The 21,217-nt window shown below is 50.0% G+C and overlaps 1 protein-coding gene across 1 annotated transcript; it reads left to right on the top strand.

Annotated features, from left to right (window-relative positions):
* Positions 1–7,063: 7,063 nt before the first annotated feature.
* On the top strand, positions 7,064–7,987 carry LOC311194101 (olfactory receptor 14A16-like; the record flags this gene model as incomplete). The annotated part of the gene is made up of 1 exon (XM_084267124.1): positions 7,064–7,987. One exon carries the CDS (start codon positions 7,064–7,066, stop codon positions 7,985–7,987), a length of 924 nt encoding a protein of 307 aa, XP_084123250.1.
* Positions 7,988–21,217: the final 13,230 nt, after the last annotated feature.

Raw genomic sequence — 21,217 nt, 5'->3', positions numbered from 1 at the left:
GGTCCAAGGGGAAGGGAAATCTGTAGAGCAATCACAAGTGCTGGTTTGCAGATCCACTGCTATGCTGATTATTTCAGACATGGTCATAGAAACTCTTCCAATTGCTTGGAGATGGCATCCAGAACAAGCTGTTTCATCACCTTTCCAGGGACAGAGGTGAGACTGACTGGCCTGTAGTTACTTGGATGCTCCTTCTTGCCCTCTTTGAATACCAGACTGACATTGGGTATCCTCCAGTCTTCAGGCACCTCTCCTGTTCGTTGAGACCTGTCAATGATGATAGAGAGCACCTCAGTGATCACTGGAAGTTGTCATCTATAGACTCCAGGAGTCTCCTAGATCTCTTGCAGCTCACTGTGTGGTTTTCCCAGCAGATGTCCGGGTGGTTAAAGTCCCCGATCAGGATGAGTGCCTGTGACTGCGATGCCTCCTGCAGCTGAAGGAGGAAGGCCTCGTCAGTATACTCTTTGACCATATGGCCTGTAGTAGACCCCTATCACCAGCTGCTCATCATTAGTCCCACCCCTAATTCTGACCCACAGGCTTTCAACCTGCTCCTGGCCACTTCTCAGAGGGAGCTCCTTACAGTCTATCCACTTTGTAACATAGAGGGAAACTCACCCACCCTTCCTACCTAGCCTATGATAGAATCATAGGAGTTGGAAGGGACCCCGAGAGATCTTCGGGTCCAACCCCCCTGCCAAATCCGCTCACCACCTCATATTACACAGATAGGCTTCCAGACAGGTCCTGAATATCTCCAGAGATGAGACTCCAGAACCTCCCTGGGCAGCCTGTCCCAGGGCTCTATCACTCTCACTTTGAAAAAGTTCTTCCGCATGTTGGTGCGGAACTTTCTATGCTCCAACTTGCAGCCATTGCCCCTTGTCTTTTCTCCACAGACACTGAAAAGGGTCTGGCCATTTACCCCTGCATTCCATACTTAAGATATTTATAAACATTAATAAGGTCCCCCCTTAGTCTTCTTTTCTCCAGGCTGAACAGCCCCAGCTCACTCAGTGTCTCCTCACAGGGGAGATGCTCAAGGCCCTTCATCATCTTTGTGTCCCTCCTCTGGACTCTCCCCGGGAGATCCCTGGCTTTTTTATACGAGGGAGCCCAGAACTGGACACAATACTCCAGGTGGGGCCTGACCAAGGCAAAGTAGTAGATCCAAGGGAGGATCACCTCCTTCAACCTGCTGGCCACACTCCTCCTGATGCACCCCAGGATCTCATTGGCTCTCTCAGCCACCAGGGCACACTGCTGGCTCATGGCCAACCTGTCATCAACCAGGACCCCCAGGTCCTTCTTCACAGAGCTCTTCTCCAGCAGCTCATCCCCCAACCTGTACTGATCCCAGCAGTTTTTCCTTCCCAGGTGCCAGACTTTACACTTGCTTTTGTTGAACTTCATCTGGTTTCTCCCTGCCCAGCTCTCCAGCCTGTCCAGGTCTCTCTGGATGGCAGCGCAGTGTTCCTGTGTGCCAGCCACTTCTCCCAGCTTTGTCTCATCGGGTACTTGCTGAGAGTGGATGCTGTTCCCTCATCAAGGTCGTCAATGAAGATATTAAACAGGACTGGACCCAACACCGAGCCCTGGGGAACACCGCTAGTCACAGGCCTCCAGTCAGATTCTGCTCCTCAAATCACAACCCTCTGGGCTCGGTCCGACACCCAGTTCTCAACCCACCTCACCGTCCACTCATCTATCCCATGCTCTCTCAGCTTTGCTATCAGGATGTCATGGGAGACAGTATCAAAGGCCTTGCTGAAGTCAAGGTAGATGACATCCACTGCTCTCTCTCCATCTACCCAGCCTGTTATGAGATCATAGAAGGCTATGAGATTGGTGAAGCACGATCTCCCCTTGGTGAATCCATGCTGACTACTCCTCATGACCTTCTTCTCTTCCAATTGCTTGGAGATGGCATCCAGAACAAGCTGTTCCATCACCTTTCTGGGGACAGAGGTGAGGCTGACTGGCCTATAGTTGCCCAGATCGTCCTTCTTGACCTTTTTAAAGACTGGAGTGGCATTGGCTATCCTCCAGTCCTCAGGCACTTTGCCTTTTATCCAAGACCTATCGAAGATGATAGAGAGCGGCTCAGCAATCACCTCCACCAGCTCCCTCAGCACACGTGGATATAACACATCCGGGCCAATGGATTTGTGTGCATTAATCCCTTTGAGACACTCCTGGACCTCCCCTACCTCAACCAGATGGAAGCTCTTCATTTCCCAAACATTACTTCTTTGATCCAGTGTGTGTGGGTCCCGGGGGGCCTTTGATATGAAGACCGAAGCAAAGGCAGCATTCAGAATCTCCACCTTCTCAGCATCCCCCATTACCAGGACACCCTCCTCATTCAGCAAGGGACCCACATTATCCCTGGTCATCCTCTTCCTATTCACATATCTAAAGGAAGATCCCCAAGTACCAGTATAGGTTAGGGACTGGCCTGTTGGAGAGCAGTGTAGGTGAGAGGGGTCCTGGGGGACAGAGAGATAACCATGAACCAGCAATATTCCTCCTGGTTAAGAAGGCCAATGGCATCCTAGTGTGTGTTAGAAAGGATGTGGTTAGCAGGTCAAAAGATATCCTTCTCCCCCTCTCCTCTGCCATGGTGAGACCACACCTGGAATGTTGTGTCCAGTTCTTGGCCCCTCAGTTCAAGAAGAACAGAGAACTCCTTGAAAGAGTCCAGGGCAGGGCCACCAAGATGATTCCTTATGAGGAAAGGCTGAGGGAGCTGGGACTCTTGAGCTTGGAGAAGAGGAGACTGAGGGTTGACCTTCTTCATCTTTATAAATATGGTCAGAGTTGGGAGGACAGAGCCAGGCTTTTCTCAGTGATGGCCAGTGATAGGAGAAGGCAACAGGTACAAGCTGGAGCATGGGAAGTTCCATGTGAATGTAAGGAGAAACCTTTTCCCTGTGAGTTAGATAGAGTCCTGGGACAGCCTGCCCAGAAAGGCTGTGGACTGTCCTTCTCTGGAGACATTCAAAACCTGCCTGGATGCATTTTTATGTAATTCAGTCTATGTCATCCTGCTCTAGATGATCTTTTGAAGTCCTTCCAACTCCTAATGTTCTGTGATTCTATGATTCTGTGATTCCTACCCAAGGGAACTATCCTAAAAGCTCCTGAAATCATTTTCAGGCTCTACCAGTGTCCACCTTAGAAATTGCTAAATGCCTCCAAAACAAAATGTTTGAGTGACGACAGATGTTCCTGGCCTGAAACCTCCCCAGGTAGCCCACTAGCAGACACAGGAGCCTTGGGACTCGGGGCTTTCATAGATAACAGAATGGTCCTAACAATGTCTGATATAATTTTCAGGATCTTCCAGCAGCTATAGCTGCCAATCAGAAGGTACAAGGCCCTAAAGATCTTCTTGGCTAGAAACCTCCCCAGGTAGCCCAAAGATGCATTGACAATGGAATGCTCATAGCAATGCAAGGCATCTGGTTTTAGCTCTACCAGCTTCTAGTTTTGAAACTTCTAAACGCTCATCACTAGCTCCCAAACAAAAGTGGTGAGGGCCTAGTAATATTCCTGGCCTGAAACCTCCCAAGGTAGCCCACTAGCAGGCCCAGTTACCTTGGGGTTCAGGGTTGTCATAGGCAGTGGAATCATCCTGACAGTGCCTGACATCATTTTCTGGCTCTACCAGCAACCACATTTGACCTTGCTAAACGTACAGCAGTACATCTCAAACAAAAGGTATGAGCAATGAAAGAAGTTTGTGGTCTAAAACCTCTACAGGTAGCCCAGTTACAGCCCCCCTAACTTGGGGGTCAGGGCTTTTGTAGCCATGGGAGTGGACATAAATCTGCCTGACCTCATTTTCTGACTTTAACATTGTCCAGCTTCAAAACTGCTAAATGTCCAGCAATATAACCCAAACAAAAGGTGTGAGGGCAGAAAAATGTCCCTGGCCTGAAACCTCTCCAGGAAGCACACTATCAGACCCAGGAACATTAGGGCTCAGGGCTTTCCTTGCCAAGGGTCGGTCCTAAGAATATCTGACATCATTTTTGGACTCTACCAGCACCCAACTTCAAACATGCTAAACATAGAGTAATGACACACAAAGAAAAGTTGAGAAAGATGAAAGATGTTCCTGGCTGGAAACCTCATGAGGCAGTGGACAAGAAGACCCCATAACCTTTGGGTCAGGACTGTCCTTTTTAAGAGAACAGTCCTAAAAGTGCCTGATGTAATTTTCTGGCTCTACCAGTATCCACCTTCGAACACTCTAAAAATCCAGCAATATCCCCCAAACAAAAGATGAAAAAGTGGAAAGATGTTCCTGGACTGAACCCCCCCCATGCAGAATAAAAACAAGACCACTAAGCCTGAGGCTTAGGTCTTCCCTTGCCAAGCGATTGGTCCTAACAGTGCCTGGCTTCATGTTAAGCCTCTACCAGCATCTGCCTTTGAATATCATAGAATCAGAGAATCACAGGGGTTGGAAGGGACCTGGAGAGATCATCGGGTCCAACCCCATATGCTAACCATCTCACAATTTTATTGAAACAAAAGATGCAAGGGCTGAAAAATGTTACTGGCATGAAAACTCCTCAGGTATCGGATGAGAAGCACCAGAACCTTGGGCTCAAAGCATTCCTTGTCAAGGGAATAGTCCTAACTTTGCCTGATGTCATTTTTGGGCTCTACCAGTTTCCATCCAGGAAACTGTAAATGTCCAGCAGTAGCTCCCAAAAAAAGGTGCAAGGGCCAAAAGACAATCCTGACATTAAACCTCCCCAGGTAGCCCACAAAACACCATAAAACCAAACAGGGACTACATACAAGAAGACCAATCTCCTTGGGGTAGGCATCTGAGCATGAGAGGCTGAGGATCTAAGGGACTGCAGAGAAGAACTGGCCAACAGCATTGCCCTTGCAGAGGGGTAGGGAACATGTACTGGCCGTGTGCAGCACAGCACTGAGAAACCCACTGCACCTCCCGAGTGTCTGCCAAGGCCAGGAGGAGGAAGTGGGGAATGAAGCTGCTGTTGGACATTCTCTGCCTCTTTGCATGGAGCCCTCTGCAAGGAGAACAAGGCAGTGAGAACATGGGCCACTCTTCCCTGAGCAAAACGTTCTTGCTGGAGACACAAGGACTGGCTATCCCTGTTCTATTAGACATTGGGAAAGTTCTTTTTTGGGAGGTGCATTTCCTGCCATCTGATGGTGCCACTGGATGTATGGGGCTGTCATGTGAGCTGTTCAGGTGTCAGTTTGTCCTTGCAGCAGAAGGTCTGTCATTTTTGACATATATGATCTTTTCCAAATGATGGTTCCCACTTCCCCCAACTGCAGAGCTGAGCTTTGTAGATTTGTTTTTCCTGATTTTGTTTTGTGAAACACCAAGAAAAGCCCAACTGCTCACCTTATCCCCTTCCTTTCACAGGGGTAGAGTGAGTTGTCCCTGTCCCTGCCTGGGGGTCCTGTCTCATGGGGAGACAAGGAAAGGTGATTGTCCTGCCCAGCTCTGGTTTGATCAGAAGAAAGTACTCTGATGGACACAGGGATTTCTCCCCAGCTGAGGGAGGGAACATCAAAGATGAGATCATAGAAACATCCCCATGAGGCCTGAGACACCAGAGGGAGCCTAGAAGAACTGGTCTTCTCCTGCTGAGCTGGGCTGAGCTCCTGGGATGAAGGAAGCTCATGGCAACCCAGCAGCGCTACAGAGGGACAGCTCTGCCCAGGAGCAGCTCCTCTGCCAAGCACACAGGGCTGGGGACACTGCCTGTAGGCACCGAGGGGAGACCTGTGAGGCTGAGAGAGCTGATGGATGCTGAGAGCTCACTGGAGGAGAAATCTCCACAGCACTCTGCCTGGTATGTCTGTGGGTGCAGGACAATGCAGGTTCTGTTCCTGGAGGGATCTCCTAAAGCTGGGACATGGGGCAGTGTGTGGGGTCTATCAGGAGGACAGGTTCTCTCTAGGACCAGAAAGTGCTGCCTGGAAGGGATGCCCTTCTGTCCCATCAGAGGGACAGAGCAGGACAGCTGTCTTCTCCTGGGCATGGCTGCAGAGGTGTGAAGCATTGTGTGCGCACAAGGGTGCCCAGGGCTGTCCTTGTGAACAGCGTCCTTGTGCCCCTGGGGGCTGTGTGCTGGGGCAGGGAATCTGCTGCTGCCAGGGTCAGCACTCAGCCTGGCTTGGGGGTTTCCCCAGGGATAGAGAAGGACCTGTGGGTTGAGTGAGTGACCAAGGGAAGAGCAGCGTAAGGTCCTTCTGCAGTAAGACAGTGCTGCCTGGGTCTGCTTTGCTCCCAGCTCCAGCTGATCCTTAAGAAATTCCAAAGGGAATTTGAAGAACAACATCAAGGAATCATTTTCCTGTAGGCAGAGTCTTTGCTTTGACTTTTCCTCTCCTGTGGGCTGTGCTGACTGTGGTGTATTAGAACTGATTTCTCCCCTCAAGAATATGCAATGAAAACCTGATTCTCATGAAGATATTTGAGCTTCCGCTGGTCCCTGCACCTTGTGGCAGTGCCAGGAGGGGTCTGCAGAGCAGAGCTCAGTGCAGGGCAGGTTGGAAGCAGTCTGTGAGCACAGAGCGGGAGGTGACATGGGCAAAGAGAAGCAGCTCCAGGGACAGCTCCAGGCAGCAGAAACAAAAGGAGCTTCTCCCTGAAATGTCGTGGGAGTGGGGATTTTTACCTCCCTGACATCCCCTGCAGTGCTGACCCTTTCCCAAAACAACCCCCTGTTTCTGATACCTGGCACAGATTCTACATCCAAACTACAGGGTTTATGCCTAGTCTTGTCCTTGTCAGCCTGACCCCCAGTGAGAAGAAGCCCCTGAGTGAATTTCTCTCTGTCCCACTCCTTCCAGCCTTGGGACCTCCAAGCCGACCATCCTCCCAGCAGTGACATGCTCCAACCAGCACAAAGCACACTTCCCAAAAGGGACCTGACAAAAGTCCTCCTGAATCCCTCATCCAGTTTACATTGAAAGAGGTTTTCTTTAAAGAATAGTACCCTAACAACTCACTGTGCCTTTTCCTCTTTGGACAGGTCTCCACACTTGACCACAGCAGATGTCCAACAGCAGCTCCATCAGCCAGTTCCTCCTCCTGCCCTTTGCAGACACACGGGAGATGCAGCTCCTGCACTTCTGGCTCTTCCTGGGAATCTACCTGGCTGCCCTCCTGGGCAATGGCCTCATCATCATCACCATAGCCTGTGACCACCACCTCCACACCCCCATGTACTTCTTCCTCCTCAACCTCTCTCTTACTGACATTGGCTACATCTCCACCACTGTTCCCAAATCCATGGCCAATTCCTTGTGGGACACCAGGGCCATTTCCTACACAGGATGTGTGGCTCAACTCTTTTTCTTTGTATTTTTGATCGTCACAGAGGCCTCTCTTCTCACTGTCATGGCCTATGACCGCTACGTTGCCATCTGCCACCCCCTGCACTACGGGACCCTCCTGGGAAGCAGAGCTTGTGTCCACATGGCAGCAGCTGCCTGGGCCAGTGGGTTTCTCAATGCTGTGCTGCACACAGCCAATACATTTTCACTGCCCCTCTGCCATGGCAATGCTGTTGACCAGTTCTTCTGTGAAATCCCCCAGATCCTCAAGCTCTCCTGCTCAAATGCCTACCTCAGGGAAATTGGAGTCATAGTGGTTGGTGTCTGTTTAGCTTCTGGGTGTTTTGTGTTCATTGTGTTGTCCTATGTGCAGATCTTCAGGGTTGTGCTGAGGATCCCCTCGCAGCAGGGACGGCACAAAGCCTTTTCCACCTGCCTCCCTCACCTGGCCGTGGTCTCCCTGTTTTTCAGCACTGGTTTGTTTGCCCACCTGAAGCCCCCCTCCATCTCCTCCCTATTTCTGGACCTGGTAGCAGCATTCCTTTACTGCACTTTTCCACCAGCAGTGAACCCCCTCATCTACAGCATGAGGAACCAGGAGCTCAAGGATGCCGTGTGGAAACTGAAGACTGGTTGTTTCTAAGCAGTACCAAACTGCTAATGTATTTCTGTATATCACTGGCAATGTTATTCATGTTGGGACCAGTCTGTATTTAGTAGGGTTTTTAATTGTTCAATGTTTTTTCCTTCTATTTTGTCTAAACTATAATAACATGGTCAATGTTTACCTCATTCCTAATGCAGTATCTCCTGTTCTTGTGTGACTCAGACACTTTGTAAGGATGACCTGTGCTCTCTTTCCATCATGTCTCCCTTGAAAGGTGCACAAATTTTTCTTTATCCTGTCATCTATAAAAAAATTACAAGAACATTCTCATCAGCTGAATTATTGTCACAGTTCTGCGTAGCTCAGTGCTGTTAGAGAACCGGGGGCTGCAGACAACAGCGTCTGTAAGGAGCAGCCAGAAGCTCCCCGCTGGCCCTGAAGAGTAAACATCTGCTGATTCAAGGCCAGAGTTGCTGCTGACCAGGGCTGAGCCCATCAGCGCTGGTCACAGCACCTCTGGGAATCACATTTAGGAGAAAAAACCACATGCAGCTGCATTTTGCCCCCAGAGAAGGGAGTGAGAAGGTGTAACAAGCTGTGCAGACACCAATGGCAGGGATAAGGGGGAGAGGCACCCCAGGTGCTAAAGAGAAAGATGCCCCTGCAGTCCCTGTAGAAAGCCATGTTGGAATGGGTGTCCCCCCAGAGCCCATGGAAAAGGCCCAGAACCCACCTGCAGCCCGTGGAGAGGCCCCACGCTGGAGCAGGGGGAGACACACAGGAGATGCTGTGACCCACATTGCATCAATCTCCTCCCAGCACTTGCAGCCCATGGAGAGAGACAGAGACACAGAGATGAGCGAGGGAGAGATTCACTCAGGAAGAGGTTTTCTGGGGTGAGGCTGGTGACCCCGTGTTGGACTGGGACTGAGAGACATTGATATTTACTACTGCCCACCATAGCAGTGACCCACGGTGGAGCAGCTGGGGAAGACATGAAGCCCTGTGGGAAAGGGCTCACACTGGAGAAGTTCATGACGTAGTGTCTGTCATTGGTGGGACCCCACGGTGCAGCAGGGGGAGGGGGTGTGGATTGAATGGTGTCCCCCAGCCGAGAAGGAAACCAACTTGCAAGGGACTGCAAGAAGAAAACAGAAAGAAACAGAAAGAAGCCTCATTTCAAACAAACCTCCAACCAGAGGAGATCTTCTCCTCCTGCCCTTATTTTGGCTGGGGTGGAATTAATTTTCATCTTGGCAGCCCCCATAGTTCTGTGGGTTGGATTTGTAAGCAAACAAGTCTAGCTAAATGTGCTTGTTCCTTGCTGAGCAGGACTTGCAGAGCATCAAGGGCTTTTCTCCCATTCTTCTCCAGAAATGAGTCACCTGGGAGTGCACAAGTACCTGGAAGGGGACAGAACAGGCCCAGCTGACCATAAGTGACGAGTGGGATTATGCATACTGTATGACTACAGGAATGAGCCCACCATTGTCTTGCACTTGTTGTCTATAAAGGTGGCCTGGTTTCATCCAGGAGAGAGTTGATTTTCTTTCTATAAGCCAGTGAAATGCCGTGTTTGGGAGCTGGGATGAGAGCAGTGCTGGTAACACAGGGAAGGTTTAGAGTTGTTTCCAAGCAGTTAAGGACTTTTCAGTTGTTCATGCTGCCCTGCTAACGAGAACGTGGGGGGTACCGAGGGAGCTGGGCGGGGACACAACCAGGACAGGGGACCCAAACTGGCCACAGAGGCTATTACCGTGCAGCTTCATCACACTCAGCATAAAGGGGGGTTGGACGGGGAGGAGCATTGAGGTCAATCAAACGCAGTTTTTGGGATGATCTGGTTTCGGGATGGCTCTGAGCTCTACAGCCTGAGCTGTGCAGTTCAGTGAGACACTGCATTGTACACCACCAGCTTCATATATTTTGCTAAAAAGTCCTATTGTTGTTGTTTCTCTCTGTCTGCTGTCCCTGTAAACTGACCTTATCCCAACCCATGAGGTTTGGGGGGTTTTTCTTTGCCTTTTCCCTTCCTTCATGCTGACTCCTATCCCCCCACATACACTCTTAGAGAGAGTGAGTGGATGGTGCTTGGGACGAAACCCAGCACAACACTCGCTCATCAAGGCAGCTCAGACATGATGGGTGGAGAACTGTCCACAAAGAGAAGAATTTGGGCATTGCAGGGAATGCCATAGCAGTCAGAGGTGCTGAACAGGAATCTGGCCATGAGCACATTGAGCTGCACTGGGAGGAGCGTGGCCACACAGACAAGAGCCCTTATTTTTTATGTGGACTTAGCACTGGTGAAGCCATCTCTGGAGCAGTCAGTCCCAATGTGGGGTCCCTGGTCTGGTAGAAGAGTGAAGAAAACTCATGTGGACAGAGAAACTCTGCCAAGATAAAGTTAGGGGTCTTGTGTGGAGAGGCTGAGAGACCCAGTCTTCTTTATCCTGGGGAAGGAGAGACTGAGGGAAGCCCTCTTTGTGCTACAGGGAAAGAACATAAGAAAGGAAGTCCTCTGTAACTGCAGCTTTGAAGGTCAGAGTGAGGATAAAGAAATGTCATTCTGAGGGCAGTGCTGTGGTGCAAGGAGTCACTAAGTGGAAGAGTAGATGAGCTGGTGGCTTTGTGTTTATGGGAACAGCTGGTGAAAAGGAAGAGACAGCAGTACAGGCAGGGACACCATGGGGTGACAATGAGATAGGAAAGGGGTTGGTTGTCTGCAGCCTTCAGGGAAACAAGCACAGGCGTGGGGCAGTGTGGGATGGGCTGTCCTGCAGATGGTCAAGGGTGGAGGCCAGGCTGAAAGGTGCCGTGTTGGAGAGACGGGACACAGCTTGATGCAAGCACAAGTCGATCTATTGTATAAAATCATTCCTTTCAATATGCTCAGAAGACAGCGTGCTTGAAACAGATTGGTCCTTTGTACATACACTGCTCACGGGCTGCATCTGGTTGGTCAGCGGTCTACTGTCACACTAGCAACCCTAACTTATCTTGAGGAATCAACTCCTGAGGCCTCCCCAGACAGCAGGCATACCTTATTAGCTTGAGGACAGGCTTCTTCTGGCGCCTGTCCCAGCTGGGGCTCTGGAACTTTGTTTATCTCAATGTTGCCACCTTTGTTTAGTTTCCCCATGGTTTATGGCCTCCAAGTTCCAGCATGTCCTACAGTCCTAGGAGTGGCTGTTGTAATTTTCAGACTCTACCAGTGTCCAAATTCTAAACTGCTACACATCCAGCAATAGCTCCCAAACAAAAAGTGAGAGAGCTGAAAAATGTTCCTTGGAATGAAACCTCCCCAGGTAGCCAGCTTGCAGCCCTAGGAACCTTGGCGTCAGGGATTTGCTTGGTAGAATGGTAGTAAGAGTGCCTGATGTAATTTGCCAACTCTACCAGCATCCAGCTTCAAAACTGCTAAACCTCCAGCAATAAATCCCCCTGAAAGAAATATTTGAGGGCTGAATGATGTTTCTGCCCTGAAAGCTCAGTACACAGCTCACTAGGAACCCCAGTAACCCTGTGGATCAGGATGCAGGGGGGTTGGAGCTCTATGATCCTTGGGGTCCCTTCCAACACGTGCCATTCTATGATTCTATGATTCCTTTCCAAGGGAACAGTTGTAACAGGGCCTGATGTCATCTTCTCGCTCTAACAGAGTCCAAATTCTAAAATGCTAAACGTCTAGCTATAGCTGCCAATCAAAAGGTACAAGGGCCTTAAGATCTTCTTGGCCAGAAACCCTCCCAGGTAGCCCAGAAGATGCATTGACAATGGAATGGTCAGAACAGTGCAAGACATCAGGTTTCAGCTCTACCAGCTCCTAGGTTTGAAATTTCTGAAAGTCCAGCAATAGCTACCAAACAAAAGTTGTGGGTGGCTAGTAGTCTTCCTGGCCTGAAACCTCCCAAGGCAGCCCACTAGCAGGCCCAGTAACCTTGGGGCTCAGGGCTGTCATATACAATGAAATTACCCTAACCATGGTTCTGGCTCTACCGGCGATCACCTTTTAACTTGCTATAGGTACAGCACTACATCCCAAACAAAAGCTGAGAGCAATGAGAAATATCTGTAGCCTAAAACCTATCCAGGTATCCCAGTGAAAGCCCCATTAACTTGGGGGTCAGGGCTTTCATAGCCATGAGAGTGAACATATTTCTGCCTGACAATTTTCCAGATTTAACAGTGTCCAACTTCAAAACTGTTGAATGTCCAGCAATATAACCCAAACAAAAGATGCGAGGGCAGCAAAATGTTCCTGCTCAAACCTCTCCAAGAAGAACACAAACAGCCCCAGTAACACTGGGGCTCAGGTCTTTCTTTGCCAAGGCTCTGTCCTAAAAGTATCTGACATCATTTTTGGACTCTACCAGCATCCAACTTCATACATGCTAAACGTAGAGTAATGGCACACAAAGAAAAGCTGCAAAAAATGTTCCTGGCTGTAAACCTCATGAGCAGTGGAGAAGAAGACCCAGTAACCTTGGGGCTCAGAACTGTCCTTGACAAAGAAACAGTCCTACAAGTGCCTGATGTCATTTTCTGTCTTTACCAGCATCCACCTTAGAACATTCTAAACGTCCAGCAATATCCCCCGAACAAAAGATGCAAGGGCTGACTGGAAATTTAAGCAAGTAGCCCACTACCAGCCCAAATGACCTTGGGCCTCAAGGATTTCAATGCAAGGGGATGGTCCTAAGAGTGCCTGACATCATTTTTGGGCTCTACCAGCATCCAACTTCAAAACTGATAAATGTCTAATAATTACTCCCTAAAGAAATGTGAAAGAGAAGATGCTGGACAGAAGCATCCATAGGTAGAGAGTAAAGATGATCCTAGTCAGAAACATCCCAAGGTAGCCCACATGCAGGCCTTGAAACCTTGGGATCAGGGCATTCCTAGCCACAGGAATGGTCCTAACAGTGCTTGGCATCATTTTTGTGCTCTACCAGTCTCCAACTTCAAAACTCCAAAACATACAGCAATATCTCCCAAACAAAAGGTGGAAGGATGAAAGATGTTTCTGACCTAAAACCTCCCCAGTAGCCCAGTAGCAGCACCAGTAACTTTGGGGATCAGGGCTTTCCTTTCCAAGGGAACAGTCCTAACAGTGCCTGATGTCATTTTTAGGTTATACCCCCATACAACTTTGAAAGTGATAAACATCCAGCAATAGTTCCAAACAAGCTGTGTAAGGGCTGAAAGATGTTATTGGCCTAAAAGCTCCCAGGGTAGCCCACTAGCAGACCAGGTTACCTTTGGTCTCAGGGCATTCTGAGTCACGGGTATGGTCCTAAAATTGACTGGCATCTAATTGCAGCTCTACCAGCATCCACCTTCAAAACTGCTAAATACCTAGTAATAGCTCCCCAAAAAAAGTTGTCAGGGCCTAAAGAGGTTCCTGGCCTTAAACCTCCCCAGGTAACCCACTAGCAGTAAGAGTAACCTTAAGGCTTAGAACATTTCTAGCAAAAAGAACGACACCTCCCCATGTGGACTACAAACAAGACCACTGACCTTGGGACTCAGGGCTCCCCTTGCCAAGGGATCAGTCCTGATATTGCCTGACTTCATTTTTGGGCCCTCCCAGCATCTGCCTTTGAATATGCCAACCATCCAAAAATTTCAGCAAAACAAATGGTACAAAGGATGAAAGATGTTCCTGGCATGAAAACACCTGAGAGATCAGATGAGAAACCCCAGTAACCTTGGGGCTCAGGGCGTTCCTTGCCAAGGGAATAGTCCTAACATCGCCTGATGTCATTTTCGGGCTCTACCAGAGACCATTTTCAAAACTGCTAATTGTCCACAATAGATCCCCCCAAAAAGGGTGCATGGGCTAAAAGATGTTCCTGGTATTAAACCTCCCCAGGTAGCCTATAAAAGACCCCAAAACTAAACAGGTACTGAATACAAGAACACCAGTCTTCCCGGGGTAGGCATTTGAGCATGTGAGGCTGAGGATCTAGGGGACTGCAGAGAAGAACAGCAGTGCCATGGCAGAGGGGTAGGGAACATGTCTTGGCCGTGTGCAGCACAGCACTGAGAAACCCACTGCAGCTCCCATGTGTCTGCAAAGGGCAGGAGGAGGAAGTGGGGAATGAAGCTGCTGTTGGACATTCTCTGCCTCTTTGCATGGAGCCCTGTGCAAGGAGAACAAGGCAGTGAGAACTTGGGGCACTCTTCCCTGAGCAAAACATTCTCATTGCAGACCCAAGGACTGCCTCTCCCTGTTCCATTAGACACTGCAAAGGTAATTTTTGGGAGGTGCATTTCCTGCTGGCTGAGGGGGCCTCTGGCTGTCTGGGGCTCTGATGTGAGCTCTCCAGGTGTCAGTTTGTCCTTGCAGCAGAAGGTCTATCTTTTTTGATCTATAGGATCTTTTCTGGATGGTGCTTTCCACTTCCCCCAACTGCAGAGCAGAGCTTTGTAGATTTGTTTTTCCTGATTTTGTTGTTGTGAAACACCAAGAAATGCCCAAATGCTCACCTAAACCCCATCCTTTCACAGGGGGAAAGAGTCCCCTCCCTGTCCCTGCCTCTGGGTCCTGTCTCATACGGAAAAAAGGAAAGGTGATTGTCCACCCCAGCTCTGGTCTGATCAGGAGAAAGGACTCTGCTGGACAGAAGGATTTCTCCCCAGCCAAGGGAGGGAACATCAGTGATGAGATCATAGAATGATTCCCATGAGGGCTGAGACACCAGGAGGGAGCCTAGAAGAACTGATTAAGGAAATACCTCTACCAGGTTAAGTGGTCTGTGGAGACTGGACAAGGGGCAATGGTTTAACTTGGAGAATAGGAGGTTCAACACCAAATTGGAGAAGAAATTTTCACAGTGAGTGCAACAGAGCCCTGGGATAGGCGGCCAAGGTGGGCTGTGGAATCTCCTTGTCTGGAGATACTCAAGACCTCTCTGGACACCGGCCTGTGCGATCTGTCCTAGGGAGCTGCTTTGGCAGGGGGTTGGACTGGATGATCTCTGGAGGCCCCTTCCAACCCCTAGAGTTCTGTGAATCAGTGAATCTGTAAATAGGGAGGAGATTGAGAGGGGCTCTTCAATTAGGCAAACATGTCTCCTTCTAGCCCCAGGGCTGCAGAGCAAGGATGAGGGGTCTGGAGTGACTCTCACAGGGGGAAAGAGTCACCTCCCTGTCCCTGCCTGGGGTTCCTGTCTCATGTGGAGACACGGAAAGGTGATTCTCCTGCCCAGCTCTGGTTCGGTCTGGAGAAACAACTCTTCTGGACAGAAGGATTTCTCCCCAGACAAGGAAGAGACAGGCAGTAAAGATTTAGTGTCCAGGGACACCTCACAGGAGACTCTGGAGAATGGAGTATGTGACATATTTGCCTGTTCCTCTGCTGTGAGCTGGACTGAGCTCCTGGGATGAAGGAAGCTCATGGCAACCCAGCAGCACTGCAGAGAGACAGCTCTGCCCAGGAGCAGCTCCTCTGCCAAGCACACAGGGCTGGGGACACTGCCTGTAGGCACCGAGGGGAGACCTGTGAGGCTGAGAGAGCTGACGGATGCTGAGAGCTCACTGGAGGAGAAATCTCCACAGCATTCTGCCTGGTATGTCTGTGGGTGCAGAACAATGCAGGTTTTGTTCCTGGAGGTATCTCCTAAAGCTGGGACATGGGGCACTGTGTGGGGTCTGTCAGGAGGACAGGTTCTCTCTAGGACCAGAAAGTGCTGCCTGCAAGGGATGTCCTTCTGCCCCATCAGAGGGACAGGACAGCTGTCTTCTCCTGGGCATGGCTGCAGAGGTGTGAAGCAGCGTGTGAACTCAAGTGGTGTCCAGGGCTTTCCCTGTGCCACGAGGGCTGTGTGCTGGGGTAGGGACCCTGCTCCTACCAGGGTCAGCACTCAGCCTGCCTGGTGGGCTTCCATCCACCTTGGTGCATGAAGAAGCTCTGGGTGGAAATGTGACCCATGGAAGGACAGTGTAGGGTCCTTCTGCTGTCAAAGTGTGCAGTGTAGGTCAGGTGTGCTCCCAGCTCCAACGGATCCCTGGCAACTTCCCAGACACTTTTCAAGAACACCAAGGATGCATTTTCCACTCCAGGTGAAGGGACTTTGCTTTGAATTTTCTCTCTTGTGGACTGGGTGGGGAGTGGGAGCTGAGCTTTTCTTGATAACTTTGCAGAAGGCAGTGCAAACTCATTGGTCATTAGGACTTGTCAGAGCATCTCCTGAGCGCTGCACACACAGAGATTCCCCGGGGCAGTGCCCTGATGCCAGGAGGGGTCTGCAGAGCAGAGCTGAGCACAGGGCAGTTTGGATGAGGTCTGTGAGCACAGAGCGGGAGGTGACATGGGCAAAGAGAAGCAGATGCAGGGACAGGTCCAGGCAGAAGAGTCATTGTCAGGAAAGGAGAGGTAGCTGCTCCCAGAAATGCCATGGCAGTGGGGATTTGGTAAATCTCTGATATCCCCTGCAGTGCCAACACTGATGTTCTACAGGGAACACCAGGGTGTGATCACAGAGCACCCAACACAGGACAGCTGAGACCAGGGCTGATGGACAGAGCAGCTGTCCCCACGCTGCACTCAGGGGAAGGTTTCACTGGCACTGCAGTGGCAATGTCAGGGATCTCTGACAGAAGAAACACCCCTCAGGTACAGGCAGGAGAAAACCAAAGCTCCAAAGCTCTGCTCTGCCCTCAGGTGACATTGGAGTGACAGTGCTGAAAAGCTCGTTCCTATCTACAGGGGATTTAGTCTGAGATCACACCATCCTTCTATTTACTGACTGCTGCCAGGCAGGACTGAGTTCTCGAGAGCCACAGCTGACCCTCCTCCCAGCAGTGGCATGTTCTATCCAGCACAAAGCAGACCTCCCAAAAAGGACCTGACAAAACTCTCCCTGAATACAGAGAGTCAATCTGAGTGTGTTCCCTAAGAATTGGAAGAGGTTTTCCTCAAAGAAGAGTTCCATAACTTCTTACTACCTTTTCTTCCTTGGACAGGTCTCCACACTTGACAGCAGCAGATGTCCAACAGCAGCAGCTCCATCAGCCAGTTCCTCCTCCTGCCCTTTGCAGACACACGGGAGCTGCAGCTCCTGCACTTCTGCCTCTTCCTGGGCATCTACCTGGCTGCTCTGATGGGCAATGGCCTCATCATCATCACCATAGCCTGTGACCACCACCTCCACACCCCCATGTACTTCTTCCTCCTCAACCTCTCTCTTACTGACCTTGGCTGCATCTCAACCACAATCCCCAAATCCATGGCCAATTCCTTGTGGGACACCAGGGCCATTTCCTACACAGGATGTGTGGCTCAACTCTTTTCCTTTTTCCTTTTGATCGTCACAGAGTACTGTCTTCTCACTGTCATGGCCTATGACCGCTACGTTGCCATCTGCCACCCCCTGCACTACGGGACCCTCCTGGGAAGCAGAGCTTGTGTCCACATGGCAGAAGCTGCCTGGGCCAGTGGGTTTCTCCTTGCTGTGCTTCACACTGCCAATTTATTTTCACTGCCCCTCTGCCATGGCAATGCTGTTGACCAGTTCTTCTGTGAAATCCCTCAGATCCTCAAGCTGGCATGCTCAGACACCTATCTCAGGGAAACTGGAATCATTGTAGTTGGGGCATTTATAGCTTTTGGGTGTTTTGTGTTCATTGTGGTGTCCTATGTGCAGATCTTCAGGGCTGTGCTGAGGATCCCCTCAGATCAGGGAAGGCATAAAGCCTTTTCCATGTGCCTCCCTCACCTGGCCGTGGTCTCCCTCTTTCTCAGCAGTGCCATGCTCACTTATCTGAAACCCCACTCCATTTCCTCCCTATTTTTGGACCTTGTAGTGGCATTTCTTTACTCAGTGTTCTCACCAGCAGTGAACCCCCTCATCTACAGCATGAGGAACCAGGAGCTCAAGGATGCCATGTGGAAACTGATGACTGGATGTTTCTAAGCAGCAATATGCTGCTTATCTTATCCTGCAGATCGCTGACACTGTAACTCATGTTAGTCTGTGCTTAGTAGGTTTGCAGGGTTTTTTTAGTGTTGAGGGGTTTTTTCATTCTTTTTTCTCTAGGCTATCTTAGAAATTGGATTTGGACTTGGTAATCTCTTGAGATCCCTTGAACCCCTAAAGTTATGTGATTCTGTAACACAGTCCATAATCGTCCCATTCCTATAGAGTATCTCCAGGTTTTGTGTGACCCAGATTCTGCGTTGTGACGAGCTATCCTCTCTTTGCATGAGGTCTGCTTGCAAAAGACCAAAATTATTCCTGATTTTTTTTCTTTTACAGAAGAAAAATAAGAAATTTGCAAACACAAATATATCAGTTGAATCACTTGACAACTTGGGTATTTCCAGCATTGGTACTGTTGACAGCAGAAGAAATACACACGTTTCCCCTATACCTGCATTATCATCTGTCTGCCTCTGTTATGTCCCTCATCATACAGGTGTTTCCAGCTCTCTTCATATAACAGCCATGCCGAAGGACATGTTTTTACCCAGACCAGGTAGATACATGCACTTCACTTTTCTGCTCTCTGGTGTCTGCTTTGAGCTCAGAGAGTTGGAAACATCCCATCATTCAGATGCCTAATGAACTGTTCTGTCAGGAGTTCAGTGTGCTGAGAAGTGACCTTTCTATGTATCCAAATAAAAGTGTTCTGGGAGAGAATCTCCTCTGAAACCTGACCCCCTTCACACGCTGCTTGGCTGTAGCAGGCAGCTGAGGAGAGAGATTTCAGGGTTATTAAATAGTTGTTCTGTTTGTTGTCAGAGAAATCTGTCTGTGCCTGTGAGCACAGATGATGCCAGGAAAAGTGTTGGGAGTCCCAGGAGGCCAGTGAGGGACCTGCTGGGCTTGGGGAAGAGCAAGGTTCTCCATGCAGGGTTGGATCTCAAGAGACTGCTTTTCCTGCCTGTCCAGATCTCCTTAGGAGACCTCTGGACCAGCCCCCATTGCAGCATGCTGCTGAACTTTCTTCCATGATCTGAGATATGACAGAAACTTCTTTTCCTATGAAAAAATCCTCCATTGTGAAACTCCTTTGAAATTTTCATCATTCAAACTCACCTCTCCAATTAGTCATACAAGTCTTACTTTTTTTAATTAAAATGTGTTGAAGAGCCATGCTTGTAAGGGATTTCTGGGTGTTAATGAGTCCCATGGTGTCTTTTCTTCAGAGTCCACAGACCTCAAGATACCAAAAGGACACTCAAGAAACCTCTCAAGAAGTTCAAGTCAGGAGTAATGCCCAAAGTACCTTGAAGCACTAACAGGCCCCACTGGGAGCCATTACTGACAAAGCCTCCCCAGGGGCTCGTTAGAGCAGACAATTGGAGGCCATGAGGACAAACACAGGCACAACACAGGCAGCTCTGATGCTGAGGACACCCTGGCTTGTTCTGATGAAGCAGAAATGCCAAGCACTGGTCCCCAGCCCCTGGGCAGGGAGATCCTGACCCTCACCTGTGTCTCAGGACTCTTCCTTGGGATGTGGGGAGTGTGACACCAAGGGAAGGACAGTGGTATAATACATTGTGCCCTCCCCTGGGTTGGGTGCAAGGAGGCAATGATGCTCCATGGCCATGAGGACAATGTGTCTCCTCTGAGGCTCTGTGGCAGGGACATCAACTATAGCCAAGGGGGCAAAGACCTCGTTTCTATCAGGCCCGTTCAGCCTGTCCAGCACCCTCGGCCATCTGTACCACAGTCCATCCTACAGCTCCCCACACCTGTGCCTGTTTCCCTGCAGGCACCTTATCCCCTTCCCGACCATGTTCTCAACCCATGATGTCCCTGCCTGTACGGCTGTCTCTCCGTCCTCACCAGCTGTTCCCACAAACACAAAGCCACCAGCTGACCCACTCTTCCTCAAAGTGACATTTTACACCACAGCACTGCCCTCAGAATGATATTTCTTTAGCCTCACGTCCACTCTGACCTTCAAAGCTGCAGTTTCACATGGACTTCCTTTCTTATGTTCTTTCCCTGTAGCACATGAGGGCTTCCCTCAGGCTGCACTTCCCCATGCTAAAGAAGGTCTCTCAGTCTCTCCACACAAGACCCCTAACTGTATCTGGTCAGACTTTCTGTGACCACACAATTGTTTCTCCACATTCCACCAGACCGGGGAGCCCCACACTGGGACTGACTGCTCCAGAGGTGGCTTCACCAGTGCTGAGTCCAAATGGACGAGAAGGGTCCTTGTCTGCGTGGCCACTCTCCTCCCAGTGCAGCCCAATGTGCTCATGGGCAGATCCCTGTTCAGCACCTCTGACTGCTATGGCATCCCCTGGAATGACCAAATTCTGCTCCCTGCAGCCTGTTCTCCACCCGTCATGTCTGAGCCTGTCTTGATGTGTGGGTGTTGTGCTGGAACCTTTTGTCATGGTTTCATTCCAGCCAAGAGCTGGACATCAAGAGGCCACGTTCTCTTTGGGAGGAGGATGTGGGGTGGGAGGGATTGGAGACAGGGGGAAGGGAGGGAAATGAAAACAAAAAGATAGTAAAACATACAACACTGGTGATGCCCAGTGCAGTTTCTCACCAAACCACACAGCTCAGGCTGTACAGGTCAGAGCCCTGCACTCCTCCCCCCCACCAGCCCCCTTTATGCTGAGCTTGATGGAATTGGCATGGAATACCCTCTTTGGCCAATTTTGGGTCACCTGTGCAAGTTTGTCAAGGTCTGTTTGAAGGGAAACTCCATCTTTTTAATGATCCACATGTGCTTGCAGGTGTCTCTCCAACTTGTGGTGCCTCCAATGAAATGCCAGCAATAGGTGTTAGAGACCCTGGGACTCCATTGCTGGACGTTCAGCATGTTCAATGTTGGACTATGGAAGAGCCTGATAATGACCGCTGGCACTGTTAGGACTGTTCCCTTGGCTGGGAATTCATTAGTCCCAAGGTTTATGTGGCTGCTTGTGTACTCATGGGGAGGTTTCAGGCCAGGAACATCTGCCATCCCTCACACGTTTTGCTTGGGACGTACTGATGGACGTTTAACAGTTTGGAAGGTGGGTGCTGGTATAACCGGAACATATAGCACCATATTACTACCCTGAACCTCCCCTTTTACCCCACAGATTTCCCTATATCCACCCCCAGAACCCTTGTACATCATCCCCACACCCCTCCAATCACCCATGGGTGCCCACACAATTAACCCTCCCAGCACCCCTGGTGCCCCCCCCAAAACCTAATTACCCCCACCCCTTCATTTTCACCTCCAAATCCCCTCATATCTCTCCCAAACACTCCTCTACTCCCTCCAGATGCCCTGCCTTCT

The sequence above is a fragment of the Gallinula chloropus genome (assembly GCF_964237585.1).
Source record: "Gallinula chloropus genome assembly, chromosome: 8".
NCBI lineage: Eukaryota > Metazoa > Chordata > Aves > Gruiformes > Rallidae > Gallinula > Gallinula chloropus.
Note: the sequence above shows the minus strand (reverse complement) of the source record. Positions and strands in the feature narration are given on the sequence as shown.